The 26,860-nt window shown below is 38.1% G+C and overlaps 1 protein-coding gene across 1 annotated transcript in view; it reads left to right on the top strand.

Moving 5' to 3' along the window:
• The window catches only part of mast4 (microtubule associated serine/threonine kinase family member 4), a gene marked incomplete at its 5' end in the record, with an annotated part of 103,919 nt that overhangs the window by 72,188 nt on the left and 4,871 nt on the right, over positions 1-26,860 (top strand). The window contains 25 exon segments of the mRNA XM_024299282.2: positions 516-604; positions 3,755-3,824; positions 3,990-4,010; positions 4,274-4,352; positions 6,317-6,471; positions 6,544-6,619; positions 6,691-6,900; positions 7,041-7,142; positions 8,782-8,914; positions 9,492-9,553; positions 9,641-9,732; positions 9,808-10,016; positions 10,093-10,231; positions 11,388-11,520; positions 11,604-11,769; positions 15,582-15,683; positions 16,727-16,849; positions 18,495-18,604; positions 18,677-18,798; positions 18,872-19,086; positions 19,739-19,933; positions 22,050-22,276; positions 23,683-23,805; positions 24,891-25,027; positions 26,651-26,835. Of these exon segments, the coding sequence (XP_024155050.1) occupies positions 516-604; positions 3,755-3,824; positions 3,990-4,010; positions 4,274-4,352; positions 6,317-6,471; positions 6,544-6,619; positions 6,691-6,900; positions 7,041-7,142; positions 8,782-8,914; positions 9,492-9,553; positions 9,641-9,732; positions 9,808-10,016; positions 10,093-10,231; positions 11,388-11,520; positions 11,604-11,769; positions 15,582-15,683; positions 16,727-16,849; positions 18,495-18,604; positions 18,677-18,798; positions 18,872-19,086; positions 19,739-19,933; positions 22,050-22,276; positions 23,683-23,805; positions 24,891-25,027; positions 26,651-26,835 (3,275 nt within the window).

Raw genomic sequence — 26,860 nt, 5'->3', positions numbered from 1 at the left:
GTTTTTTGGGCATTTAACCAATATTTTACCTGTGGCTATCAGCTTCAGCGTCATCAGCTTCAGCGATTTCACCTATCAGCTTCATTGTTTTTAGCTATTCATTTCAGCATCTTCAGCTATCAGCACTAACATCTTCAGCGGCCAAATTCAGCTTATAGCATTCACACTAGCATTATAGCAGGTAATGCTATATATCTAGTTTTTAGTTAGTTTGCACATGACCCGATTAGTCGACTAATCGGAAAAAATAATCAGTGATTAGTCGACTAATAAAATAATCGTTTGTGGCATCTCTATGAGACGGTTTACAAATACATTATAAATGTAACTACATAAATGTTTTTTAAGGGGTTGGCTTCCATTTGTTTTCATTTTTTTCTTCCATTCATTTTATTTATTTTCAGTCATTTTCTGCAAGTCTAAGAACAGACTCACCAAATGACCAAATCTTCAGATCCGTTTGTCCGTTTTTCTCTACGTTCTCCCTAAAACCAAATCTGTCTTCTCCTCTGCAGCTGCAGGACCAGCAACAGGAAGAGCCTGATTGGAAGCGGCCAGTCGTCCGGTCTGACGCGACCTCACTCCCCTCTGTCGTCTCTCACAGGTGAGTCCACCTCCAGCACCTGTTCTGTAGGGGCGGGGCTTCATGTAAAACACGAGTGTCATTGATGCAAGGTTCTCCAGCAGGAATGCAGCCCATTGTGTTATAATGGAGACACAGACAGAACTGCTGCCTGTACAACCAGAGATATGAGTGGTTGAAATGCCAGCTCTTATCTAAAGGGGGGGGGGCATTTAATGGGGAAAAAAAACGGCGTTTGATATGAAAGTCTGAACAGAAAACACCTGAATAGTGACGGTCTTCTACAGGGTGAAATTTCACAGAACGGTGGCAAATTCTACGTTTGATTGTTTCAAAGGAGGAAATGTCGTCCCGCTGGGAGGAAAGAAGTAAAGGGGGGGGGTCATTTACCACAGGGCGTTTTATTTCCTGGCATTGCCAGGCAAAAGCGGAGCCGCCACTCTTTTGTTTAGTCTGCGTTGGGACCCGGCGGAGGACGCTTGGAAGATGCACTCGGACTCGGACAGTCCGCCGCTCTGGGAGGATTTGACTCTCTGGCTGAGGCGGAACATTTGCTCCAGAGGTAGGAGAACAAGACGAGGAGAGTCGAAGCAGATCAGAGACTGAAGATCCTCCAAAGGACAAAAAAAATCCTACTGTTGTTAGTAAAAAAAGATGAAAGGAGAGGATTTGATCCAACCTGCTATGATGACGTCGAACGGACGCTCGGTCAGAACAGAGGGCTCTTCTACTCTGTAATTGCTGAGAAAAAGTATTTTTCAAAGACCTTGAAAAAGTTTGAGTGTTTCTCTAACAATAGCTCCTTGTTCATATGAAAACAAATGTTGTCCTGTAGGTTAGCCGGGCTTCTTTTGTCCTATTGTTCCCCTGACAGATGTGGAACTCCGCCTTCTGTGTCTGGACTTTTATTTTGTCGCTTGGTGGTTTGAACTCAGCATCGCCTCTCACTGTTTTTATATTTAACCCATAAGAATGAACATTTCATGTAAAATCCACTTCATTTCTTTAACACAGATGCTGTTTTAAGGCTCTTTTTCTCATAAATTCGTCGCCTTTTATCTCTCAAATTAGTTTCTTCAAATATTTTAGAAAAGTATATTTGATATCTGAACGTTCCTCAAAATAAAATAGATTAAAATAGACCAAAAGCTAAATAAAGTGTCTATAGGACAGGAACGTGTGCAGAACAATGGACACTTGAGTTCAGTTGGAAATAGATTAGGCTTCTTTCACACCATAATATTCTAGTTAAGATTAATTATTTTATCACACCTTTACTTGATATTATTTATTTTTATATTTATCTGGAAACGTCACAAAAATGAAGAAGAATTGTCCTGTTTGTCCTGTCATTGCTGTTTAGTATGAGTGTGGGGAAAAAATGTGGCGATATATCGCGATATTTTCTTTGACGATATTTTTACCGATTTAAAATGCTGATTGTTGATTATTTTTGAGCGTCATTCAGCGTCTTACTTTCGTTTTCCACCTAAACTCCCGACCACTAGGTGGCAGCACCACGACCAAAACAAGAAGATCTCGCGGAACCAGCTTGTGTTAAATAATTATATTGTGATCATTAAATAATATGAATTTTACAATTTTATTAGAGAAGTATCGTGATACATATCGTATCGCCACACTCTTGCCAACACACAATCCTACTCTTCAGTTTGTATTTCATCACTACACCAACTTTTTATCATTGAAATCTGTAGAGTTTGAAACAGTTTTGGGTTTATTTCTAGTTTTTGTTTAACTGAGTAGTCTGGTTGTATTTACACTGTAGTGAACCGCGCCAGGGTTCACTACAGATATGTTTGACATGAGTTTTCTGCTAAATGAAGTAAATGTTTCTAGTTATATTGGCTGTCTCTCTTTTGACGTCAAATTCGTTGGTCGACGTCTGTCCAAAATGTTTTCTAAACCTGATGCTCCTCCCACAGAAGAGCTACCAGCAAATGTTTTTAGCCTGATCGCTACATGGAACTGTGTACATCTTATTACAGTGCATGGAAACTTGGAAGAGTTCAGATTTCTTCAATTTAAAGAGTTCTATCAAAATGTTGGTCAACACATCTTCATGTCTGGGTTTATGAGATCATTCACAAATGAATGATCGAATGATGGCCGCTTTCCGCCGCTACTTCCACGTTTCTGTGTCCTAGTTTAAAGACTCGCTGTCCGAGATGGGAAAAATGAAAACAAGAATCAAACTAGAAGATTTTTTCTCAATTACTCACTCGCTCTAGCCGCTATGACAGACTAGAAACCTGTCCAGGTGTTTAGAAAATTGGTGGAAGTTCAGGACGATTTGTGTTCTACCAACTGAGTCGCTGAAAGCGTCACATCCCAAAGCTGAGTCCCTGATTGGTTGACTTCACCAAAGCTCAGATTTTTTTCACCTCTGAACGCGTCCCACCTGACACCCATACCGCACCACAGGACCTCAAATCAGCCTCAGTTAAATCTGTCAATTATACAAATATATCATGAAAACCTCAATTATCTCTTTGTTTGGTTGGTTGGTCGGCGCCATTCACTGTGAAAGAGAACTGGAAAATGGTTTCAACCAAATGAAGTCGATTCAGTCGCCATTTTTTTTTTTATTTTTGAATGTGGACACCATTATGTTGTCATAATGTCACTCTCACCAATCAGGAGCGAGCTTGCTGGAAGGCCACACCCCTACCACTTAGAAGCAGGCCCGGGAGAGTTTGTCAAACATTTTGGACAGTAGGCTCCACCTATTTTTATCGAGGCATCCGATTGGTCAGTTTATAACTTGAACTGAAGAAAAAACACGTTTAAAAAAAAACTGTATCAGAGCAAGAATGGATATTCCCAAAAATATAATGAACAGCTGTTTATTTCTCTATAGAAGAATAGATTTAGCACTTCCTGTTTGGAACAACGGGGGAGGGGTCACTCAGTCCAGTTCTTATATACAGTCCATGATTACTCCTCTGAGGTCCATGTGCCTTTAAAGTCAAAGCAAAGTGTCAAAGCAAAGTGTTGTTTCTGCGTTTTTATTCATTTATCAAGTTATTTTCACTAAAGTAGGATTTTTTTAGTCTTCCTGTGTGAAATGAATATCTGATTTATTGTTGTCTGCTAAAACATCAAACTCATTGAGCATCTCCTTTTTTAAATGTCTTTCCTGTATTTCAGGAACGAGCCCACAGGACAGCCCTCGAAACTTCTCCCCCAGTGCCTCTGCTCACTTCTCGTTTGCACGAAGGTAACCTGACCTGGATCTGCTTCTTTTATTTTCCCTCTGAGCTGCAGCTGATCACTCCCCAGAAACGATCTGTAGCACACACGTTCAGATTCTTGTTGTCAGAACCAGTTTTTATGTTGTGCAGTTTCTCAACATGTGACTCTGTGTTCTTGTTATAATCCACAGTCACTGCCACAGAGCAGACAGGTAACTCTAGCCAGAGCTTCGTGTCTCTTTAAGCAGCCATCCCTCACATCCATCTGGAGTTCTCTGTCGTTCCTCATCAGTTTGTCATCCTGGAAATCTGCGGTTTTCAGGTTCATGTAGAACCATGTGGTCATGGAGGTTTTCTCACTTAACCTTCAAACACACGAGTGTCTCCTCACAGACCGGCATGCTGCATCAGGACGTCGTGTTTGTCCTCACAGTTTTTTCACTGTTCTGAATCTCATCTGATGGTTTTGTTTCAGGACCGATGGCCGCCGCTGGTCTTTGGCCTCCCTTCCCTCCTCTGGATATGGAACCAACACCCCCAGTTCCACGATTTCTGTGAGCATCACACATCAGCTTGGTTGACTTTACACAACTCTTTTATAGAAAATAAAGAACTACACAAGTAATTTCATTAAAATCCACTTATGAGGATAGAAACTCCCTTCAAATGAAACCAGAGGACGTGGATGTTTGTGAGGGCCAACCATTCAACCTCCATTATTTGAACCCTTAAATGCAAAGAAACTTGGATCTGACATATTTTTAGAGTGTATTCAGGCTCGTTTGGTTCGCTTAGATAAACCAGAACCCGTTTCCCCCGATGATCCAGAACAAATATTCAGTCTGAATTCACCCAAGCGGACTCTGGTACCACTCTCAGACCCATTCGGTGGACGCTGGTCTTTTAAGTCCCACTATTTGTCACGCAACTAAGTGTGTGCAATTTGTTCTCTGTACTTGACCCACCCCCTGGGGGAGGGGTGAGCTGCAGACACAGCTGCGCTCAGGAACCCTTTAACCCCCCAGTCCAACTCCTTAGTGCTGAGTGTCCAGCAGGGAGGCACTGGGTCCCATTTTTAGAGACTTTGGTCTGACTCGGCCGGGATTTGAACCCACGACCTTCCAATCTCAGGGCGGACACTCTACCACAAGGCCGCTGAGCTTTTGTATTTCATTGAATAAAATACTCAAATTTTCCATTTTTCGCTGTCTTCTTTTTTTAATTTTTATTTATTTTATGGCAATGAAGTTAGTTTTGCCACATGTTTAAAATACTTGCAGTTTGCAGTAAATGCTGGGTGTGGGGGCGCTTTTCTTTTTTTTTTTTTTTGTTTTTTTGGCCACATTTCACCCACAGGCTAGACTTTGGACATGCCTGCTATAGACTTTAGTTTGAAGGAAAACATGAAAGTTTTATTTGGTGCTGTCTTGCAATTATTTTTATTGTGAGATTAATTAATCTAACTGGTCAAATCAGAGAAAAATATAAAAATACACACTTCTCAAAATGGAGGCTTTTGTGTTGGTTTATCTCCATAGCAACCATTTTATTTTTTGGTCGCCTGAAAGTGACGAACAGATCTATGTAACTTTTAGAAGAATTGGCAAAAGTAAATTTTGGGATTTCCATGGCAACGGAGGTTTTTTTATTTTTTTGTTAACCATGGCCACATTCCTAGTATGTTCTCATCATGTGTCATATTGTTTCGTTCAGCTCGACCCAGGGATTGATTTATGACATGTTCACAACATTCCAGAAAAAAATGTGCGAGCAACGGGAGAACGCCACTTTTGTTAGCTTGCTATGCTAACGACATCAAAGAACTTTACACTTTAAACCAATATTTTTTCCTAAATATCTTCCAAAGATGGTCGAGGTGATAGGTCAAAATTCCTAGATTCCTAAATTAGTAGAAGGTGATATATATTTTTAATTCAAGATAGCAGACTCTTCTTGAGGTCAGAGGTCAACAGAAAAGCGATAGTAGTTATGCACTTAACCTAGTGGTTTTATTTTCCCGTATTGTAAAAAATTGACAAATTTCACAGCTGTAGGTCCTGTGGCCATCCCATAATATTTTTTTTTTTGAAATGCATTTGATTTTTAAAGCAGAAATTTAATTTGGGATGTTGGAGAAGCTGTTATAAAATAGGATCATTATGCAAAAAAGCAAAAAAAAAATATGTTTCAGTTTTAATTTAATTTATTAATTGATTTTAAGTTTTTTATGCCGTAAATGACTTTATTTTTTTATTTTCACCAGTTTAAAGTAAGCTAACCCTTAATTTAAGTAACTCTACCTGTCAGTGCTTTGAAAATATTTCTACAAAATACTAATTAAATCAAAACTAAATTGAAATATGTATTATTCAAGCTGATTTACTACAGAGATGCGGTTAAACTAAGGGGTCCTTCAGGCTCTGTGGTCATTTTTTAATTATTGTTTTAATTAAATCTGAGAAAAATCCTCTTTTTTTTTTTTCTTTTCATGTTGAATGTATATTTGTTTCATTTCCAGTCATCCTGTTCATCACAGGAGAAGCTGCACCAGCTGCCCTACCAGCCCACCCCCGATGAGCTGCACTTCCTCTCCAAGCATTTCTGCACCGAGAGCATCTCCGGGGACGAGTGCCGCAGAGCGACCGCCATGCGACCACGCTCCCGCAGCCTCAGGTACTCGCCGCCGCTCCCTCCTCACCGCCTCCTCCACGCCGTTCATGCTGACCCGTCTGCTGTGCGTTTCAGCCCTGGAAGATCGCCGTCCTGCTACGACCACGAGATCATCATGATGAATCACGTCTACAAGGAGCGGTTCCCGAAGGTCGGCTCTCCCGCTGGAGCCCGGTGGCTTCAGGAGACTTTGGTTTCACCGATTTTGTCTTGTAACTTTAGGCCACGGCTCAGATGGAGGAGAAGATTCAGGAGATCATCCGCAGCAACTCTCCAGAGAGCGTCCCGCCTCTGGCGGACGGCGTGCTGGGCTTCGCCCACCATCAGATCATCGAGCTGGCCCGCGACTGTCTGGAGAAGAGTCGGCTCGGACACGTCACGTCCAGCTACTTCTGTGAGCTCACAGACAAGCTGGAGAGGCTGGTTCAGGAGGTGAGCGGATCCAGTTTATTCCAATCATAACCGTTTATAAGATACTGAATGAGATCATTGATTGATCCTCCAGCCTGGAAAAGACTCAGAATAAGGGATGTTAAAGTATACGGATTTTAAACCTTCTCTGCTCTCTGCAGTCCACAGAGAGGTCAGAAAGCGAGGAGGTGAACTTCATCAGAGAGCTGGCCAAGAAGATCCTCATCGTGATCGCTCGACCGGCTCGGCTGCTGGAGTGTTTGGTACGTTTCATTTCTGTTTACGACCCCTCAAGAGAACATCCACTTTAATTTCTTAAATGCTTGTTTAGAAGTTACTCCTAACTATTTAATTTTAGATTTGTTTGTTTTTTTGATTTACCAACTTTATTCTAATCTTTAGATCATCAGTGTAGTTTTATTCTTCTTAAGCATTTAGTTCTGTTGTTTCTGGTATTTGAGGCTGAATCGAGTCCAGACATTAAATGTAACACAAGTACTCTAAAACAGGAAGTAATATTTGCTTTATCTAAATAAAACTAATCTTTAAGTCTAAAAAACTTTCCTTAAAAAGTAGATTTTTATTTCAAAAAGATGGTTTTCAGCGACAAAACTTAAAATAAAATGTTTTTAAAAGCTTTAGAGAAAAAAGACTTTTATTTTGAATTCAACTTTACAGTATATATAATTTAAAGTTATAATTAGTGGACAAACATTCTGTTGAATGTCAGAATAAGGGTCTGTTTCTTATAAAAAGAAAATATGAAACGTTTTGTGGCTGAAGCTGAAATGAGCAGCACAGACTAAAGCTGTGGACAGAATCAGTCGGTGGTTAATGATGCATTTTCAAATCTTAGAGCTGCATGAGACAAAATAAAATAGTTTTGAACTAGTTCTAGTTTAGTTTGGTCAATATCAGTTTGTTTTCTTCAGTACAACTAAAAAATAATTCTTTATTTGCAAGTAAACACTGAGGTTCACTGCAGTTTGTGCACCAACCATCGACTGTACATGAGAACTGGACTGAATGACCCCTACCCCCTGGTGTTTCAAACAGAAAGTACCAGCTGGCTCCGATTTTATCTGTTAGAATAACCACATTTCCTCTGATACTATTTTTTTAAAGCTGTTCGTATTTTTTTATGTATTTTTTAGTTATCCAACTTATAAACTGACCAATCAGCTGCCTCTTTAGAAGTAGGTGGAGCCTGCTGACCCCCACATCTAACATTTAAAAGGTTTCACAAATTCTGTGTAGCCCGCTTTCAATCGGTAGGCCTGTGACGTTCCAGCAAGCTCGCTTCTGATTGGTGACGGTGGTTTCCATGGTGACGAGGACTCGGACGACTTCTGGCTCCAACAAAATGGTTTTCGTAGTGTAAAAAAATGATGACTGAACTTACTTAATTTAGTTGGAGCTGAAAAAAAAAATATTCTGAGTGATGTCACACTCACTCGGTCCAGTTCTCTTACACAGTCAATGGGGCTAACTAATCAACTGATGGATTATAAAAAACTTAAAAAGTTGCTTATATGTCAATATAAAGCTGAGAGGAGGTAAAGAGGCTTTAAAAAGGTATTTTCTTGGTCTGCTTTAAGCTTCCTGTTGTGTAGTCCTCTCTCAAAAGTGCAATGTGAAAGCAAAACAACACAATCAAATATGTAATTTAAAAAGAAATGTCCCCATTCAAGCTATGTTCTATCTCTTTTTAAAATTCTTTCAGAAAGTATGTTTTCTTTTATTTATATACATATATATTCAGGTAAATTGCCTACTTTTGGGTTCTGTTTACAAATACAAAGTAGATGTAAATTTGATCTGGGGAAAAAATGAGCTTTCTCTATCGGAGTCGAACATCACCTGTCGGGTTTTTCTGTTTTTTCAATCGGTGCTTCATTGAAGGAGTTTGACCCGGAGGAGTTTTACCACCTCCTGGAGGCAGCTGAAGGACACGCCAAGGAGGGCCAGGGCATCAAGACGGACATCCCTCGGTACATCATCAGTCAGCTGGGGCTCACCAGAGACCCTCTGGAAGGTACAGCATCATCATCATCATGATCATCATGGATGCTGATGAGAGGTTTTCACTAGTGGAACATCTGTCAGTGAAGGGAGAATAGAAACGGGTTCGTAGTACACTATTGACTTAAGTCCAGATTGTCTGTTTACTGACCTTCTGTCTCCAGATTTAGAAAGCAGCAACATTCATTATGAGTAATTAGAAAAGAATGGCGTCCCCGCAGACTGAACACACGCGGGCCGGCCGGCCGTCAGCCTGTTCCTCCTGCGCTTTGTTTGCTTAAGCAAACCTCTGAGGAGCGACAGATGTTAAACGGCAGCAGACGTGTTTACAGGCCCTCTGGGGACACCCCCCCCCCATGAGGAACAGAACCCCCTAAAATGCAAGGTGGTTTTTAACGAGCTCTTGTTCTGGAGCGCTGGATTTCAGGAATTAGCCAGATTCGTTTTCTGCTTCATTTCTCCTCGGTCGTGTTTCGCCTCAAGGCCAAACCTCGGGTCTGCTGTTTTTGTGTTAAAGTTGCAGAATTTATCTGAAAAAAAAGTGAAGTCGTAGCTTTAGAATGAACCTGAAAACCTTTTATTTTATTTAGAAATCGCCCAGCTGACCAGCTGTGACAGCGGCATCGCTGAAACCCCAGAAACGGATGATTCTGTAAGCGCTCAGACTGATTCGCTTTATTGATTCTAGTCTCTCTGCAGCACTTTTTGATTCGTTTAGCGTCCGTCTGTCTCTCGTCAGTCTCAGAGCATCGGCACGGCGCTGCGATCCCGGAGGAAACCCTGTGAGCTCGACTTTGAGATGATAAAACTCATCAGTAACGGAGCCTACGGGTGAGGACTCAAACACGCTAAGAGATGTTTCTAAAGAGAAGTGGAGCCATTTTTATTCTCCTTTTTGCTCCACAGAGCTGTTTATCTAGTGCGACACAAAGAAACCAAGCAGCGGTTTGCAATGAAGAAGATCAACAAGCAGAACCTGATGCTGAGGAATCAAATACAGCAGGCCTTCGTGGAGAGGGACATCCTGACCTTCGCCGAGAACCCGTTTGTCGTATCCATGTACTGCTCCTTCGAGACGCGCCGGCACCTGTGCATGGTGATGGAGTACGTGGAAGGTCGGTCTGAGTGCCGCAGAAGGTCTCTGTGGTCTTCTGGGGGATATTTGCCGCATGTTTCGGTTGTTCTTTGCAGGTGGAGACTGTGCCACCCTGCTGAAGAACATGGGCCCGCTGCCTGTGGACATGGCCCGCATGTACTTTGCAGAAACCGTCCTGGCTTTGGAGTATCTCCACAACTACGGCATCGTCCACAGGGATCTCAAACCTGACAAGTGAGGGAGGAGTCATCTTTGACATCATCTTTTAGAAGTTTTCTTGGATTTTCTTACATTTTTAAGGAGGTTAAAGGCTGGTGGAGAACAAAAAAATGTGTTGGATCAAGCAAAATATTAAAAAAAAAATGTAAATTATTGTAGAAAAACCTTAAATCAGTATCTTATGTGTTGCCGAAAACCCCCCGAAATAATCAGTAGTTAAAGACGACAGCTGTGTTGTATGGCCTGAAGGTGCTACCCACCCCCGCTGCCCCCTTTTGACCCCCCCCTCACTGACTTAACCTCATCCTCTGCCAGCACGCAGAACCCCCAAACAGAAAAATTCATTAAAAAACACCTTTTCTGTTGGTTTATCTCCATAGCAACCATTTTATTTTTTGGTTGTCTGGGGCTGACCAACAAATCTATGTAACTGTTAGAAGAATTGGCAAAAGTAAAAAAAAAAATTCCTTAGCAACGGAGGGTTTTTGTTGACCACGCCCACATTCCTAATATGTCCGTATTATATGGCATATCATTTTGTTCAGCTTGAGCCAAGGATTGCTGTATTCAATTTTTACAGTAAAAAATATCCAAGCAACAAGGAAATGCCACTTTTGCTAGCTTGCCAAGCTAACGCCCTTCAAAATCTACTTAAACCAACATTCTCTTCCCAATGATGCTCGAGGAGTTTAAAGGAGTTACGATTTGTAAAAGGGGATCTATTTAATTTTTTTTTAATTAACCTGGCGGCTTCTTTCCAGGTCAAAGGTCAAGAAAACTTCAGTTGTGGTTGTAGACTTAACCTGTCGGCATGTGAAGATTGCTCAAACAAGTTTTCATTTAACAATTAAAAATGGCCAACTTTGAGACAAAAAAAATGGCATCCAAGCTGTAGCCATCCCATAATATTAAAAAATATTATCCACGTGCAGCTCGTGCAGTAAATGGTGAACATCACCGTAGAGCGTCTCTGATTGGTCGGGTGAATCTAGACACAGCGACTCGCTTGCCAATGTCTCTGTAGAGCTCTAAACATATAAACCCAAGATACTCGCTCAACATCATCCATGTTTTCCATGATGAGACAGAGAAGGAAGTCGAGAAGGTTTTCTTGCAGTAAAGAAAAGATTGTTCTCTCCGAAGCTGAAGATCTTCTCTGCTCTCCCTGCAGTCTGCTGGTGACCTCGATGGGACACATCAAGCTGACAGATTTCGGTCTCTCCAAAGTCGGGCTGATGAACATGACCACCAACCTGTACGAGGGACACATCGAGAAAGACGCCAGAGAGTTCTCCGACAAGCAGGTCAGTGCCGGAGGTGGAAACTGACCGGACGGCTTTCTTCTTCAGAACTCTTGTTTTGATATGTGTATTCCTGTTCTGCTCAGGTGTGTGGAACCCCGGAGTACATCGCTCCTGAGGTCATCCTCAGACAAGGCTACGGGAAGCCGGTGGACTGGTGGGCCATGGGAATAATCCTCTACGAGTTCCTCGTTGGCTGCGTGCCGTTTTTTGGAGACACTCCGGAGGAGCTGTTTGGACAAGTCATCAGCGGTCGGTGTTCCTCCTGTTTACAGCTCATCGCTCTGTTGTAGAAAGTCCTACTTGAGACCAACTCTTGAGGATTCTTCACAAACGTTTTCCGCCTGTCTCAATAATACTCTGATACGTTTTGTGTCCACCCATTGGTCCTGCCAATCAAAAGAAAAAATAAATAGGCTTAAATGGGTGTAAAATTTGGCTTTTAAAGTTTCATTCAGGAAGGGAATAAAGAAGATATACATACAGCAGACATGGAGAATAAAAATGAATAGTCAAAATGTGATCAAAACTGAATTTACATCTACTTTAGATCAATTTTTAGTGATATGATTTTGAATTTTGCCTCTAAAAACAAACCAAAAAAATTTTTTTGGGGTCTAAAATTTTTAATTTAAAAAAATACAGGTCCCTATTGTTACATCGTGTCATTATTTAATTAAATCAAATAAAAATAAATTTCTATGTCTGCAAACATCCAACTGCTTCTATATGTTCAAAAATATTTTTATTTAAGTATAAATTTAACCTAATCTAAGAGGCATATCTAATTATAGATGCTACAACATAAAGTCACTCTTGTATTTATATAAACATTTTACATTTTGTTTTCAAAATCAGACTTTATCCTCTCTAGTTTTATTTTGAAAATCCTCATAATCTCTCAGGTATCATTTTCTTATTTTTTTAGTAAAGTTTTAGTAAATATAACCCTAAAAACACAACAGCTGCTCTGTAAAAAATCAGGAAAACAGAAATATCATGACAACAATGTCATTTAAATATCCGTTTTCCTGCAGTCACCTCAGTGTTTGGATCTTAGATCGTCTTTGTGGCTTGAAAACCATCTGGGATCAGATTATGCAGAACCTAACCGGCGGATTGCTGGTAGATCCAACCCGACCTTCTGTCACTGCCAGCAGATCTGAGCCGCTCAGAACAGACCAGAGCAGACGCGACAGATTTCTCTGCTGATTCCAGCTCTGAAAGTAGACTTTCTTGTTTTAATCGTTGTGTTTTTTTATCCTCAAACTTCTTTGCTTTCTAAGATCAAATCACCTCTTCCGTCCTGCCGTGGCGGCGACTTCAGCGTTCCTCTACATCTGTCGCTCACATCAGCACAAATCCCCAAACCTCATTGAGATGTGAATGAACCGTTTGCTTGGTGACCACATGGGCTTCTCGCTTCACCGCTTAGATTTCCCAGAAGGCCGGCAGACAAGCAGATGGCGTCGGGCGTGTTTAGCTTTCTCGGCTCTATAAGTGAAGTTTAAAGTCGCGGAGATGCTGCTGACGGCGGCGAGGGAACGGAGGGAATCGTCTCCCCGGAGGAGTCATCAGATTCTGGATGAAAGTGTTTGCGTGCGACACGGGAATGAACAGCACGCCGTCGATTATCGGGGTTATTCTCAATCAAAACGCTGACATTCATGAATTAAAAGACACTTAAAGAACACCACAAACACACATTTACGAATTTAAAGCTTGTAGCCAAATATAATTAAAGCAGAAGACGATGTTCTTCAGAACCAAACAACTTTTATTATTATTTTATAACAACATCTTTACTTGAGTAACATTTTGGAATACTCTATCCACCTCTGTTAGTTTATAGTGTTCACACTGGGCAAGCAGGGAGGGGCTTCCTCTTCTTCTTCTTCTTCTTCTTCTTCTTCTGCTGATTATTAGCACGTCTGCCCCCTACAGTTCGAAGGGGCTTGGTGTGAGATCTCAAAGCGGTGCAAATGAATTTAGCTCGTTTTTTTTCTTTTTTATGAAACACTTATGTCATAATTCCAGGTGGACACAAACCGCACGGAGTAATTTCTCCTTCATGATCAATTTTCAGACGGTTGACATTTCTGTGAATTAAAAGGGACACCATTGATATGTCACTACCGACCCGAGGCCAAATCTGAATTCTTACCCTACATTTAATGTGAATTTGAATTTATTTAAGGATTTCCATTAGTCTTAACCAAAGGTAAGACTATTCTTCCTGGGGTCCGCATTAAAACAATACATGCATTAATGCACAAAATATAAAATACATTCATCAAAAACAAACAAATACATATATATATATCATTAAAACCAGTACATTAAATTCATTAAAACAAAATAAAAACCCAACATTTAGCCTTTCAACTGGAGAGTTATGGAAAAATAGTGTCTTAAATTCAGGCGTTACTCCCATTTGATGATGTCATCAATAGTCGCCGGTCAGCTACGTTTCTGTTAGTGCTCAGAAATACACAACAACAATAATCAGTTTTATAACTTTAGAAAATCCTTCTAAAACAATAAGTAATTTCTTACTTTTAAACATAGACATCTTCAGAGCACATTCACGTGAAGAAATGCTTTTCTACTCGGAGGAACAACACAACACAGATCACCCTCGCGGCGGAGGGATCTGTTGTCATCCGCCGCGAGGGTTAGCTCTCAAAAAACTATTTCGTAAAAAAACCCTTCAAATGCCCCTAGAATTAGAGGAGAAACCATAAGGGAAGAATTCACCTTCAAACCAAGTCTCTGATTGGTCAAAGTTTGACTAGTTTAGCTTTTTAACGCACATTTTGTAAGCGGTTGTAGAAACTTGTATAGCGACATGTGAACGTCAGAGATTTAAATGTTTAAGACCAAAACGCTCATATACGTGCGTTTACATTTACCTTACGTTGGAAGTGGTCGCGTGTTTTTAAGGCTGGCGTGAATGTAGCTCGACTGTCACAAAGTAGCGCAACATGATTACTTGTCCTTACTTGTTGTATTCGTGTTCTCTACGACATGTCGCCCGCAGCACGCCCATAGAAAAAATGTGCATGAACATTTTCATAGGGCAGTCTACGACCTAAATATTTCCTGCGAGTTTTACTGTTACAACAGAAGGTCATGAATCTTCTGACACACAAGGTGTTTATTTGTATAAACTCCTTTTGTAATTTAGGCTAAACTTGATTTATTTTGATTATATTTGTATCCTTTTTTTTGGTTGGACCGATAATAAAAAAAAAAAAAGGAAAAAAAAATTTTTTAAATAAACTACAGTTACAAAATAAATAATATAATTCATTGTAAAAATTGTAAATATTTTTGTATAAAAAAGATTGAAAAATAAAATACCAGGTGAATACAAAAAAAATAAATAAAATAAAAAATGACAGGTGGAGACACCCCCTATAGCCGTTGTGACTAAGGCATAAGTTCATATCTTCCATACTTTGGACATCTAGAGGTCGTTTTCATTAAAAACAACTTTTTTTTTTTCTTTTTCAGCAGCACAAATGGAAACATTTGTGTTTTTTATTTGTGGTGACTTTCACACAGGAACATCCAGCCTTAGCAGGTTAAAGTGAGCGTTTCTAATGGATGGATGTTTTCAGGCCGGACACGATAAATGTTCCTCTGGAAGCCATCAACCTGCCAGCTCTCATTACTACAGCCTGGATAACTTTCACGCTGCTCTTGTTCAACCGTTTTTGTGACTTCCAGCATCAACGGCTGCATGTTTTTTTAAGTTTTTCCTCAAACTGATTCTTTTAAGCGTGTGACCGCTTTTATTCTGTCTAAAACATCAGTTTAATCAGTCAGAGGAACATAAAATCACTCGATTTAAAAAAAAATTAAAACTATATCATCTTCATTTTATTGATGTTTTGATCTTTTTGCTGCATTTTGACATCTGAAAATTCATTGTTGTCCAGATTTAAATGCAGATTATCTAAATATGAACATGTAATGAATAATCTTAAATCAATTATATTTGTTGTTGAAAGTGATGTAGGATTGAACCTGATCTGAGTTTGTCTCTTTTGCTTTTCCAGATGAGATAAACTGGCCCGAGGGCGAGGAGGCGCCCCCTCTGGACGCTCAGGAGCTCGTCACCTTGCTGCTGAGGCAGAGCCCTCTGGAGAGGCTGGGAACAGGTGAGAACGACGGGGGCGGAGGCTGAGGTCGTCCCACAGGAGATCATCCTGCTGACCTGTCCATTCGGATCGATTGAGCTCCAGCATGAATCTGATTTCTCACATGAGTTCAGGTCAACAGGGGGTAAAGTAAACGTAAGCTCTGTTGATCCATGACGCCACGAACTTCTGTCCTACAGACGTCCTGGACCGAAGGACCTGATTGTTTTCATGTTTTCCACGTTTGAGCAAAAATTTGCGTCCATAGAATACGCAACAACTCACCAACATTTTTATGCTTCTAATACCCAATACAAACGTTTTTTTTCCTCTTCATATTTTTTTTTATTTAGCTTGTCCTGTCAAATAGCTGGGCAACCAGATAGGGGCTGAGGGCCTCTTGTGTTGGACAGATTTTACTGTCACATATATTTGTATGAACGCCTTTTATAATTTAGGATAAAATGAATTCAAATTGATTATATTTGTATCCCTTTTTTGTTGGACCGGAAATTGAAATAAAAGTTTAAAAGAAAATAATATAAAAAAAGAAAGAAGAAAAAATAAATAAATGGAAAAAAAAGAATTGAAAATATAAAAGAAAAATAAAAAATAAAAATATACAAATAAATAAATAAAAAATAAAATAAAATGAAAATAACAAATGTGCAAATAAATAAATAAAAGATAAAATGAAAAAATGTATTCTATAAATAAGTAATGAAAATCAAAATGAAAAAATAAAATGTATATAAAAAATATAAACAAAAAATCAAAATGAAAAAAAAATGTAAAACTTATAAAAAAAAATATTACATACTTAAAAATTAAACAAAATAAAAAATTATATAAAAAAATAACTGAATTTTGGCATGGTGAACAACTCCCTCCCTAAAAAAATGGAAATAAAACCAACAGAAACACTTTATATCAATAGACAGGAAGTGTGCCGCTTCAGGTACACCTACAGGTGTGGAGGGGAAGAGGAACCGTTTGTGTTTAAACTGCAGCTTTCTCTTCATTTCTGCTGACTTTTGACCTGAAAATCCTCTCTCTGCCTGCAGGTGGCGCTGCTGAAGTGAAGCAGCATCAGTTTTTCCACAACCTGGACTGGAACGGGCTCCTGAGGCAGAAGGCCGAGTTCATTCCCCAGCTGGAGTCTGAGGACGACACCAGCTACTTTGACAGTGAGTTTCAGCCACGAGCTGAAGGTTTTACTTCCTGAACGGAGTTTTAACCGTTTAACTAACCAAAAGAGAGAAAAATCATCGAAAAATGTTTGTTTTCATGCTGCTTATTCCCCTCTAAGGGTTATCGAAGTTTAAAAAACAAAAAACAAAAATTGAGATGAAATGTATTTGTTTTTCTAAAAATACATAGGGGTTCTGTATAAGTTACTATATAGTGCGTACCAGATACTATCCAGACATTTTTTTGTTCTGTTAAGTTATTGGTGCACACCTACAAAAGGAGTATTAGGGGCAAAAAAAAAAAAAAAGTAATATTACGAGTTTTTTTTCTTGTAAATTTACGACTTTTAATCTTGTAAATTTAAGACTTTTTTCTCGTAGATTTAAGAGTTTTTTTCTCATAAATTTTCGACTTTTTTCTCGTAAATTTACGAGTTTTAATCTCGTAAATTTAGGACTTTTTTTCTCGTAAATTTACAACTTTTTTCTCGTAGATTTACTAGTTTTTTTGTCTTAAATTTACAACTTTTAATCTTGTAAATTAAGGACTTTTTTTCTCGTAAATTTACTAGTTTTTTCTCGTAGATTTACGAGTTTTTTTCTCGTAAATTTAGGACTTTTTTCTCGTAGATTTACTAAATTTTTCTCGTAAATTTACGACTTTTAATCTTGTAAATTTAGGACTTTTTTCTCATAAATTTACTAGTTTTTTCTCGTAGATTTACGCGTTTTTTTTCCTGTAAATTTACGACTTTTAATCTCGTAAATTTAGGACTTTTTTCTCGTAAATTTACTAGGTTTTTTTTCGTAGATTTACGACTTTTAATCTCGTAAATTAAGGACTTTTTTCTTGTAAATTTACTAGTTTTTCTCGTAGATTTACGAGTTTTTTTCTCGTAGATTTACGACTTTTAATCTTGTAAATTTAGGACTTTTTTCTTGTAAATTTACTAGTTTTTTTTCTCGTAAATTTACGACTTTTAATCTTGTAAATTAAGGACTTTTTTCTTGTAAATTTACTAGTTTTTTCTCGTAGATTTACGAGTTTTTTTCTCGTAAATTTATGACTTTTAATCTCGTAAATTTAGAACTTTTTTCTCAAAAATATACTACTTTAAATCTCGTAGATTTACGAGACTAAAAGTCGTAAATTTAGCCTATGACTTTTATAGTCATAAATATACGACTTTATTCTCGTAATTTAGCAGTTACGACTCTTTTCTCGTAAATTTACGAGATTTAAAGTCGTAATTTTAAAAATATTTTTTTCTTTATGAAGTGGCCCCAATACTCCGTCGTACACACCAGATAGTAACTAAAAAAACGTATTTTTTTCTAAAAAAAAAAATGTATTTTTTTCTGGATACTATTTGGTACACACCAGTTAATAACCAGAAAAAAAAACATTATTTAAATATTTGGGGAAAAAAATTTTTTTTTACTTCAGTGTTTTTTCCTTTAGGTGCACAATAGTATTTTCAAAAACACGTTTTCTAATGTGCTACACCGTTTGGTTGGGTAGGCAGTTAAAGGGTTAATACCAAACTCAAACAGCATTTGAAAATAATCTTAAAAGTTTAATAAACTTTTAGAGTTAAACGTTGCTCTTTTGGGCCTGTAAGACCTCCCATCTCCTCCTCAGCTCGCTCTGAGCGGTACCACCACCTGGAGACGGAGGAGGACGACACGAACGATGAGGACTTCAGCGTGGACCTGCGGCAGTTCTCCTCCTGCTCCCACAGATTCTCTAAGGTTGGTGGTCGTCGTCGGGAGCAGAGAAGAGCTCGGAGCTTCCCGCCTGTCTTAACCGGATGATCCCGTCAGGTTTACAGCAGCCTGGATTTGTCCCGCGGACACCTGGAGGAGAAGGGGGAGGCGGAGGAGAAGAAGAGCGAGAGCCCCCTGACGGTGGACTCCCTCAGCTGGACGCCAGACTTCGCTGACATGTGAGACCCCCCACCAGCTCTTTCAAACCCCCGCCGGCCCCTCGCCTCATCACGCCGTTTGTCTCCATACCAGGCCGTCGCTGTCCCACTCCACCGACTCGGACGGCCTGAACCACGGCCCCCGCTCCGGTCTGCTGCCCAAGTTTGCCATCTCCGCCGAGAGCGAAGGGGACGACACCTCGGGGCTGGGGGGCCCCAGCAAGGCCTCCTTCTCCGTCGGGGAGCTGCCCCAGGACGAGGTGGACGCCATCACGCCCGGCAGCAGCCACAGCGGGGCCACGCTGTCAGGTCAGAGGTCATCCCAGGGGGGTGGGGTCCAACGTGGCTTTTTCTGTTGGTTTGTTAAAAAATCGTAACAAAACTGAAACTTTATTGGGATCTGAAGAACTTGAAGCATCATCTGATTTATTAAGATTTCTAATTATGTGGAAATATTAATTTTAAACCAACAATTTTTGGTTTTCCTATCAGGGTTTAGTGATAATACAGTTATTGTCTCATTGTTGATCATTAACTCAGGAAATTCATGTTTATTTCTCCAAAATAACACATTTTACAAACATTTTTCCAAATGCACACATGGATTGTTTTTGTAATCCTATTGTTGTTTTACTCACTCTTCAAAAAAATATGAGTTTCATTTTTTATCTGCCTACATATAAACAAAAAGAAAATATGAGATTTTTTTTGCCTTAAACCATTTTATTATTTTTTTTCCCAGAAAACCAAACATTTTTGTCACTAAATGGTTCCAAAAATGTTTGGTCCTGCTTTTATTTTGAAAATACAAATTCACCTTTTTAATTTATTAGCATTTTTGCAATCTTTTAACTCATAATTTGTACATTAAATAAAATTGTTTTTACTTTAGTGTTAATAAAATATTTATAAACACTTTTTCTCAACAATTAAACCCCTTAAATTCTTCTGTTTTCTTCAGGAAGTTTCTCTGAACATCTGGATCAGCTGACGCCCAGAGGTGAAGACGCCGTGAGCCCCGACAGCACGAGTCCCGCCTCCACAGATCAGGCCACGCCTCCACGCGTAGAGAGCGCAGCCGCAGAGAAAACGTCGGCTGTGGCGAAACTCCCCAAGTCTGTGTCGACCGGCGCGTTGTCTCTGATGATCCCTGCAGGTGAGAAGACACGAGGATCTCCAGACTGTCACTTAGGATCGAATAATCCTGCAGGATTAAACCTCCTGGATTTGGATCCTGATCTGAAACGGGATATTTCAAACCAAATTTGATCCTAAAATTGGAATTTGGATTTTGTTATCCAATCCTGCCTTTAATCTATATTTAATCCCTCTTGGATTGAATATAATAAAGAAGATTCACATTTTTTATATTTATTTATTTTTACTTCTTGTTTGATAAATGTTCTTTTTTCTTTTAAGACATTTTTCTTATGTATGTTGAGATTTTTCAAGATTTGAATAAATATGAAATAACTAGATTCAACAATGCAAACATATCAAAATAACAGTTAACAAAGCTCCGCCTTTTTCCAAATTCTCCTCTCTGATCTGGTGGGCGGGACAAATCTGAAAATCCTTATCCGAGCAAATCTATGCAAAGTTTATCTGATCCAGCAGAGTTTTGAAATACCAGAATAAAAATCTGTGGAGTCGAATCAAGGGATCACTTTAATCCTGATCCAAAGCTTTGAAATACTGAAATAAAAGTATTTGATCCGTGGAGTTAAGACAGGGAATTTGATCATCTGGATCATTTTAATCCTGATCCAAAGTTTTGAGATACTGGAATAAAAATCTTTGATCTGTGGAGTCGAATTGGATAATTTGGTAAACCAGATCACTTTAATCCTGATCCAAAAATTTGAAATTCTGGGAAAAAACATCTTTGATCCATGGAGTCAAATCAGATGATCAGAATGATCCAGATCATTTTAATCCTGATCCCAAGTTTTGAAATACCAGAATAAAAATCTTGGGACTCAAATCAACAGATTTGATAAGATGGATCAATTTGATCCTAATACAAAGTTTTGAAATACCAGGAAACGTTTCTTTGATCTGTCGAGTCGAATCAGAGGATTTGGTTATCCGGATCCCTTTAATCCTGATCTTAAGTTTTGAAATACTGAGGAAAAAAATGTATTAATCTCTAGAGATAAATCGGAGGATTTTGATATCAAGATCACTTTAATCCTGATACAAAACTTTGGAATTCTAGCATAAATTGAATTGATCTGTGGAGTCAAATCTGGGAATTTGGTAATCTGGATCACTTAAATTCTGATCCAAAGCTTTGAAATACTAAAATAAAAATCTTTGTTCCATGGAGGTCAAGTCAGGGAGTTTGATAATGTGGATCATTTTGATCCTGATCCAAAGTTTTGAGATACGAGGTAAAAATCTTTAATCCGTGGACTCAAATCAAAGGTTTTGATAATCTGGATCACTTTAATCCTTATCCAAAGCTTTGGGGAAAAAAAACCCTTTGATCCATGGAGTCGAATCAGAGGATTTGCTAATCCAGATCAGTTTAATCCTGATTTAAAGCTTGGAAATACCGGGATAGAAATCTTTATTCTGGGGACTTAAATCAACGGATTTGATCATCTGGATCGATTTAATCTGGATCAAAAGTTTTGAAATACTGAGAAAAAAATATTTGATCTGTAGAGTTAAATCAGAGGATTTTGTTATCTAGATCACTTTAATCCTGATACAAAACTTCTAACATAAATTGAATTGATCTGTGGAGTCAAATCTGGGATTTTGATAATCTGTATCACTTTAATCCTGATCCACATGTTTTAAATTCTGGGTTAAATATCTTTGATCTGTGGAGTCTTGAACAAAACACCAAAAATCTACATTTTTGATTCAAAAATAATAACAATGACGACCAGTCTAACTTTAAGATCACATCCTTAAAATGTAACCTTTAGTTTTTTTGCATCTTAAATGAAGTTATTTTATTTTCAAAAGTATTTTGACTCATATTAATAATTATTTCCTTATTTCTGGATCGTATCTCTTAATAAGACAAAAACAATTCCCATCAGAGCTGATTTTGACAAAAACTTAGAAAGATGTGAAGAAAAGAGAAGTTAGAACAACTTATGATCTGGTAAAACATCTTGAATATCTAAAAACATGGTTTTAAATCTTTGAAAGTATAGTTTGTGGTGCAGAAGCTCCGCCCACATGAAGCACCAGCCAGTAAAAACATCCGATTCCGTTGAACCTGCCGAGCCGCTGATCCTCTCTCCTCCTTCCAGACGTCTTCGCCGTGTCTCCTTTGGCCAGCCCTCTCTCTCCGTACTCCCTCTCCTCGGACCCGTCCTCCAGAGACTCCTCCCCCAGCAGAGACTCCTCCCTCTTCAGCGCCAACCCGCGCCAGCCCGTCGTCATCCACAGCTCCGGGAAGAAGTTCGGCTTCACGCTGAGGGCCATCCGGGTGTACGCCTGCGACAGCGACATGTACACCGTCTACCACATGGTCTGGGTGAGGAGCGGACCTGATCCTCGGACGTAATCTGAGATCTTTTGGAATTAAATTAATAAGAAAACTTCATCAGGGTTCCCACGGGGTCTTAAAAAGTCTTTGAACTTATACATTTGGAAATAAAAAGTCTAAATTTTGATACTTGAGCCTTAAAAATTGTGCTTCATTTAAACAATTTTTTTTTTATTTGTACCTCACATCCCAAGTACTGTGGTTTTGCTTGTTTAAACTTTTCTTTGTTAGTACGGCTGGTAAATATCTTAATTTTTAGATATTTATGGTCTTAAAAAGTCTTAAAAATCAACTTGAAGAAACTTGTAGGAACCCGTAAAGTTTTCCCTCAGATATCTAATATATTCAAATTAAAATTACATTTTATTTCTGGACCTAAAGATGATAGAAGCTGAAAATGGCCTGCCCTAGTTTTTTTATTTTATTTTATTTTTTAATGTCGTGATAATGCGATCCACTTTCTCATTATCATGACGAAACGAAATTAGTCTCGTGATAATGAAATATAGAGTTGCGTCTGTCCTTTTCTTGCCCTGAGATGCAGACGTTACCGTTGTGACAATATATTCTTCATTGTCTCATTGATAACGAGATGGTGGATCTCATTATCGCAAGACAACGGTACAGAAAAATAGGGTAGGTCATTTTCGACGTGAAAAGAATACCCATTAAAACAGTTTTAATTCAGTTAAATATAAATTATTAAACAAGATATATCTATTTTTAAATATAAATATTAGTTTATTTCAGAAACTCCAACAAAAGTGAAAATATTCATGTTTTTATTTAATTAGGATTGAAAGCTGCTTTGTGAGAAAATATCAGATTTTTCAAATTTAAACTGATTTATGTATTTTTTTTTCTATTTAAACTTTCATTTTTATCGTGTAAAAACTTTATAGACAGAAATTTCCTTAAAACCTCCGGACTCTGTAAACTTCTCCTCAGTAGAGAACAAACATAAACCTGAATATCTTCCAAAGTAGTGGATGAATTCCTTCGGGTTGGAGGATATTTGGGATTTTTCAATGGTACCAAATGTGGAGTGAAGGAGGGGGGGGCTCTGCAGATCGTAGTTTTTGATAGATTTATTTATTCTTTCTGGTAGTCAGGAGGTTGAAGTGTGTCCAGGTTAAGACAGACGGACAGAATGTTCTGGATCACAGATGAAAGTATTCCTTAATGGCATAAGCTCGAGTCTTTTGTTTTTTTTATATATATAAATCTGATAGATTTTCTGTAAATATGTTTGATAAATCAACAAAAAGAAGAAAATTTCAGGAAAAATGTTAATTCAAAAATAAAAAAGTGCTTCTTATTAAAATCATGGATCAGGATTTTACTGAAGAAAGCTCCTTGAAACTAAAAATGATGGTCTGATGTTTGTGTGTCAGAACGTGGAGGAGGGCGGCCCGGCCCAGAAAGCAGGACTGAAGGCCGGAGACCTGATCACCCACGTGAACGGAGAGAGCGTCCACGGTCTGGTTCACACGGAAGTGGTGGAGCTGCTGCTGAAGGTGAACGAGGACAAAGTTCTGCTGTTAAAGCAACCTTTAGCAGTAAAACAGCCATTCGGGTTCGTTTTTACTGAACTTAGTAGGAGCCACAAAGTCTTATTTTGATGCTGCTTTGCATTCATTACAATGTATTTTTTAGAATTAATAGGAATTATGCTTCTTTTGAGGCATGAATAGAAACAGAAATATAAAAAAAGTACAATATTCTCAAAGTTTGAAATTATTTTTTATGTTTTGGGGTTTTTTTTTTTTTCAAAATAAAAGCCGCCTTGTGCCAAACCGGATCATCTCAGTGCAGCTCTGGATGAAATGTGCTTTATACAGGATCAAGTTTAGGTCAGCAGGGATATCAAAACCTTTACATACTTTATATTCGAGGATTAGTCATAAACTTAACTAATTTAAATTAATTAAATGCTAATTTAGTAACCTTTTACTTGAAATAAAATACTCTAATCTTATTTTCTTAAGCTAGAAAGCCACTATGGAGTAAAAGTGGCTCCAGAAATAACCTAGTTTTCCTCAAAGTTTTTAAACAATAACGTCAGTTTTTCTATGATACAATAGATGGATTTGTGTTTAGAATAAGAACCAAAAACGTGCAACTGCACTGCAAAAACAGGCTCCATAGAATAGAAATGACTAAAATTTGAAAAGTTATCTTTAAATGAGCAAAACATTAAATGGAATCTGAATTAAATCTCAACAAAATGTTACTATTTTAAGAAAAAAAAATTGTAATTTTTATTTTTTTTAAGAAGTTCTTGTGGCATTTTTCTGAATGATTTTTTAAAAATTATTATTCAAATCATCGTGAATCAGCAGTAATGTTAGATGGGGGCTGTAAGCTACCACAACTAAGACGTACATTTCTCCTGCTGAAAAATATGTTTTTCACGCTAAAAACGACAATCATAATTAAAAGACTACTGGGAATACTTTAATCTAGATCTAAAATGATTGGAGTGGATCTTTAAGGTAAGATTATTCCCTTAAAAAGTATTTTTTTCTTGAAAAAATGGTCTTTCTACGTCCTTAAGGTTCAATTTTTGCAAGTTTGAACTCAAAAACTGTGTTTTTCTCAGAGCGGCAGCAAGGTGACCATCTCCACCACCCCGTTTGAGAACACGTCCATAAAGACCGGGCCGGCCCGCCGGAACAGCTACAGGAGCAAGATGGTGAGGTGTGGGAAAAAGCCCAAGAAGGAGAAGACGCCGGAGAGGTAAATCCTGCAGAGGCCCAAAGACACGCTTTAAGTTATTGCTAAGTTTAGATTTTAGGAGAAATGCTGACTTAAAAATATGCTTATAAGCTGTAATTCTCCAGATTTGAAGAACATGAACATCAGAATTTGATTTAAAAATTATCAGACTTTAAAAGCACATTTCAGCAGGAAAAATGAATGTATTCACAAGTGAAGCTTCTTGATGAGATGATGGAGATTTCCCAGTTTGTTTGTTTTTATTAAATCGTGATTTGTTGCAGTTGGAGCTGTAAAATCAACAAAAAGCTGCAAAAAAAATGTAGAATTTCAGTTCAAATCACTTAAAAAATCTGCATTTGTTGATATTTTTACTTCTTGTTTACTCGTCTCTGTTCGGCTTTTTACAGTCATTGTTAAATATGTTAGAAAATGAGTTTAAGAATTTTAACTGTTTTTGCAGAAACACAAAAAAACAATAAGAAAATGTAGTTTTTATTTCAGAATGAAATTGTTTGATTTAATCTGTTTAATCTGTTACTCAAAAATGTAGTAAAACAATTATGTTTCACAATGTAAAACATTTTGTTGATTTAGTTTTCTTTATTTTGGTTTAATTTGTAACACTCAAACTCACAGACTTCTCTGAAATGTTGAGACTATTCTTGCTAATCTAAGTACGGTGGCTGTTTGATCGATTATTTGATTTTAAGCATAGATTCTGGATAAAATACGGGACAAAAAAAACAGATTTTTCAAAGTCGTTACATAAATAATGAAATGCATTGATTAGAGAATAAAAAAACAAACTCTTATGTCACATTTGATTGATTAAATATAATCTCGGTAGACGTTTTTTCATGATTTATCATCGCATATCATGTAACAGATGCATAATACTCATCGATTAGTATCAGAATAAACTTCCTTGAAGTGCAAATTGCATCAGCAAAATTCCAGAAACTAAATTAAAATAAAAAAGATTCGAAGATGAAACAAAAAATGTAGAAATGATGGAACATCGCCGATTTGATGATGTTTATTTTATTTCATATTTATTTGAACACGGCCAACAACAAAAACAATCAAACTGAAAATAAAAATGACAATAATAGAAAAGTTGGTGAGTTTGAAAAGTAAAAAAGTCTCCATACAGTTCATCAAAAGAATGAGAAGTTATTATAATGAAACCATTAAAATATCAGAATGTGATGACTTACAGTATTTACATTTGCAGGTTCATGCAGCTATTTATTCGTTATTTATAACTTCCAACAGAAGATATTTCTTTAAGTTTTAGCAGCTGCAGAAGTTTAATAATCAACTCTTTACCAAAGTTAGAAATATTTTTCTTACTTCTTAAAAACTGAATTATCATCGTCCAATCGGTGATGTTCCATAAAACCAACACGAGATAAGTTTTATTTCTTAACATTTGGATTTCTGGAAATTACTGTTGTTTTCTAAAATACTTTTTCCTCATTTTTTGGAATTATGTTTTAGTTTCTGGGATTTTTATATTTTTATTATTATTATATTAATAATATTTGAATCTGTTTTTGATTCGTCTGATCTGCTGTTCTCCTGTCGTCCTGTAGGGGGCAGTCACGCGCTGACGTTTCTCCGGTTCTGTTTTGGTTTCAGGCGGCGTTCTCTTTTCAGGCGCTTTGCGATGCAGCCGTCTCCTCTGCTGCACACCAGCCGCAGCTTCTCCTCCCTCAACCACTCCCTTTCCTCCGGTGAGAGTCTCCCTGGCTCCCCCACCCACAGCCTCTCCCCTCGCTCCCCCACCGCCGCCCTCCGCCCCGCACCAGACTTCACCCAGTCAGGTGGAGATTTTATCTTCTCATGATA

The sequence above is a fragment of the Oryzias melastigma genome, linkage group LG12 (genome assembly GCF_002922805.2).
Source record: "Oryzias melastigma strain HK-1 linkage group LG12, ASM292280v2, whole genome shotgun sequence".
Lineage (NCBI taxonomy): Eukaryota > Metazoa > Chordata > Actinopteri > Beloniformes > Adrianichthyidae > Oryzias > Oryzias melastigma.
Note: the sequence above shows the minus strand (reverse complement) of the source record. Positions and strands in the feature narration are given on the sequence as shown.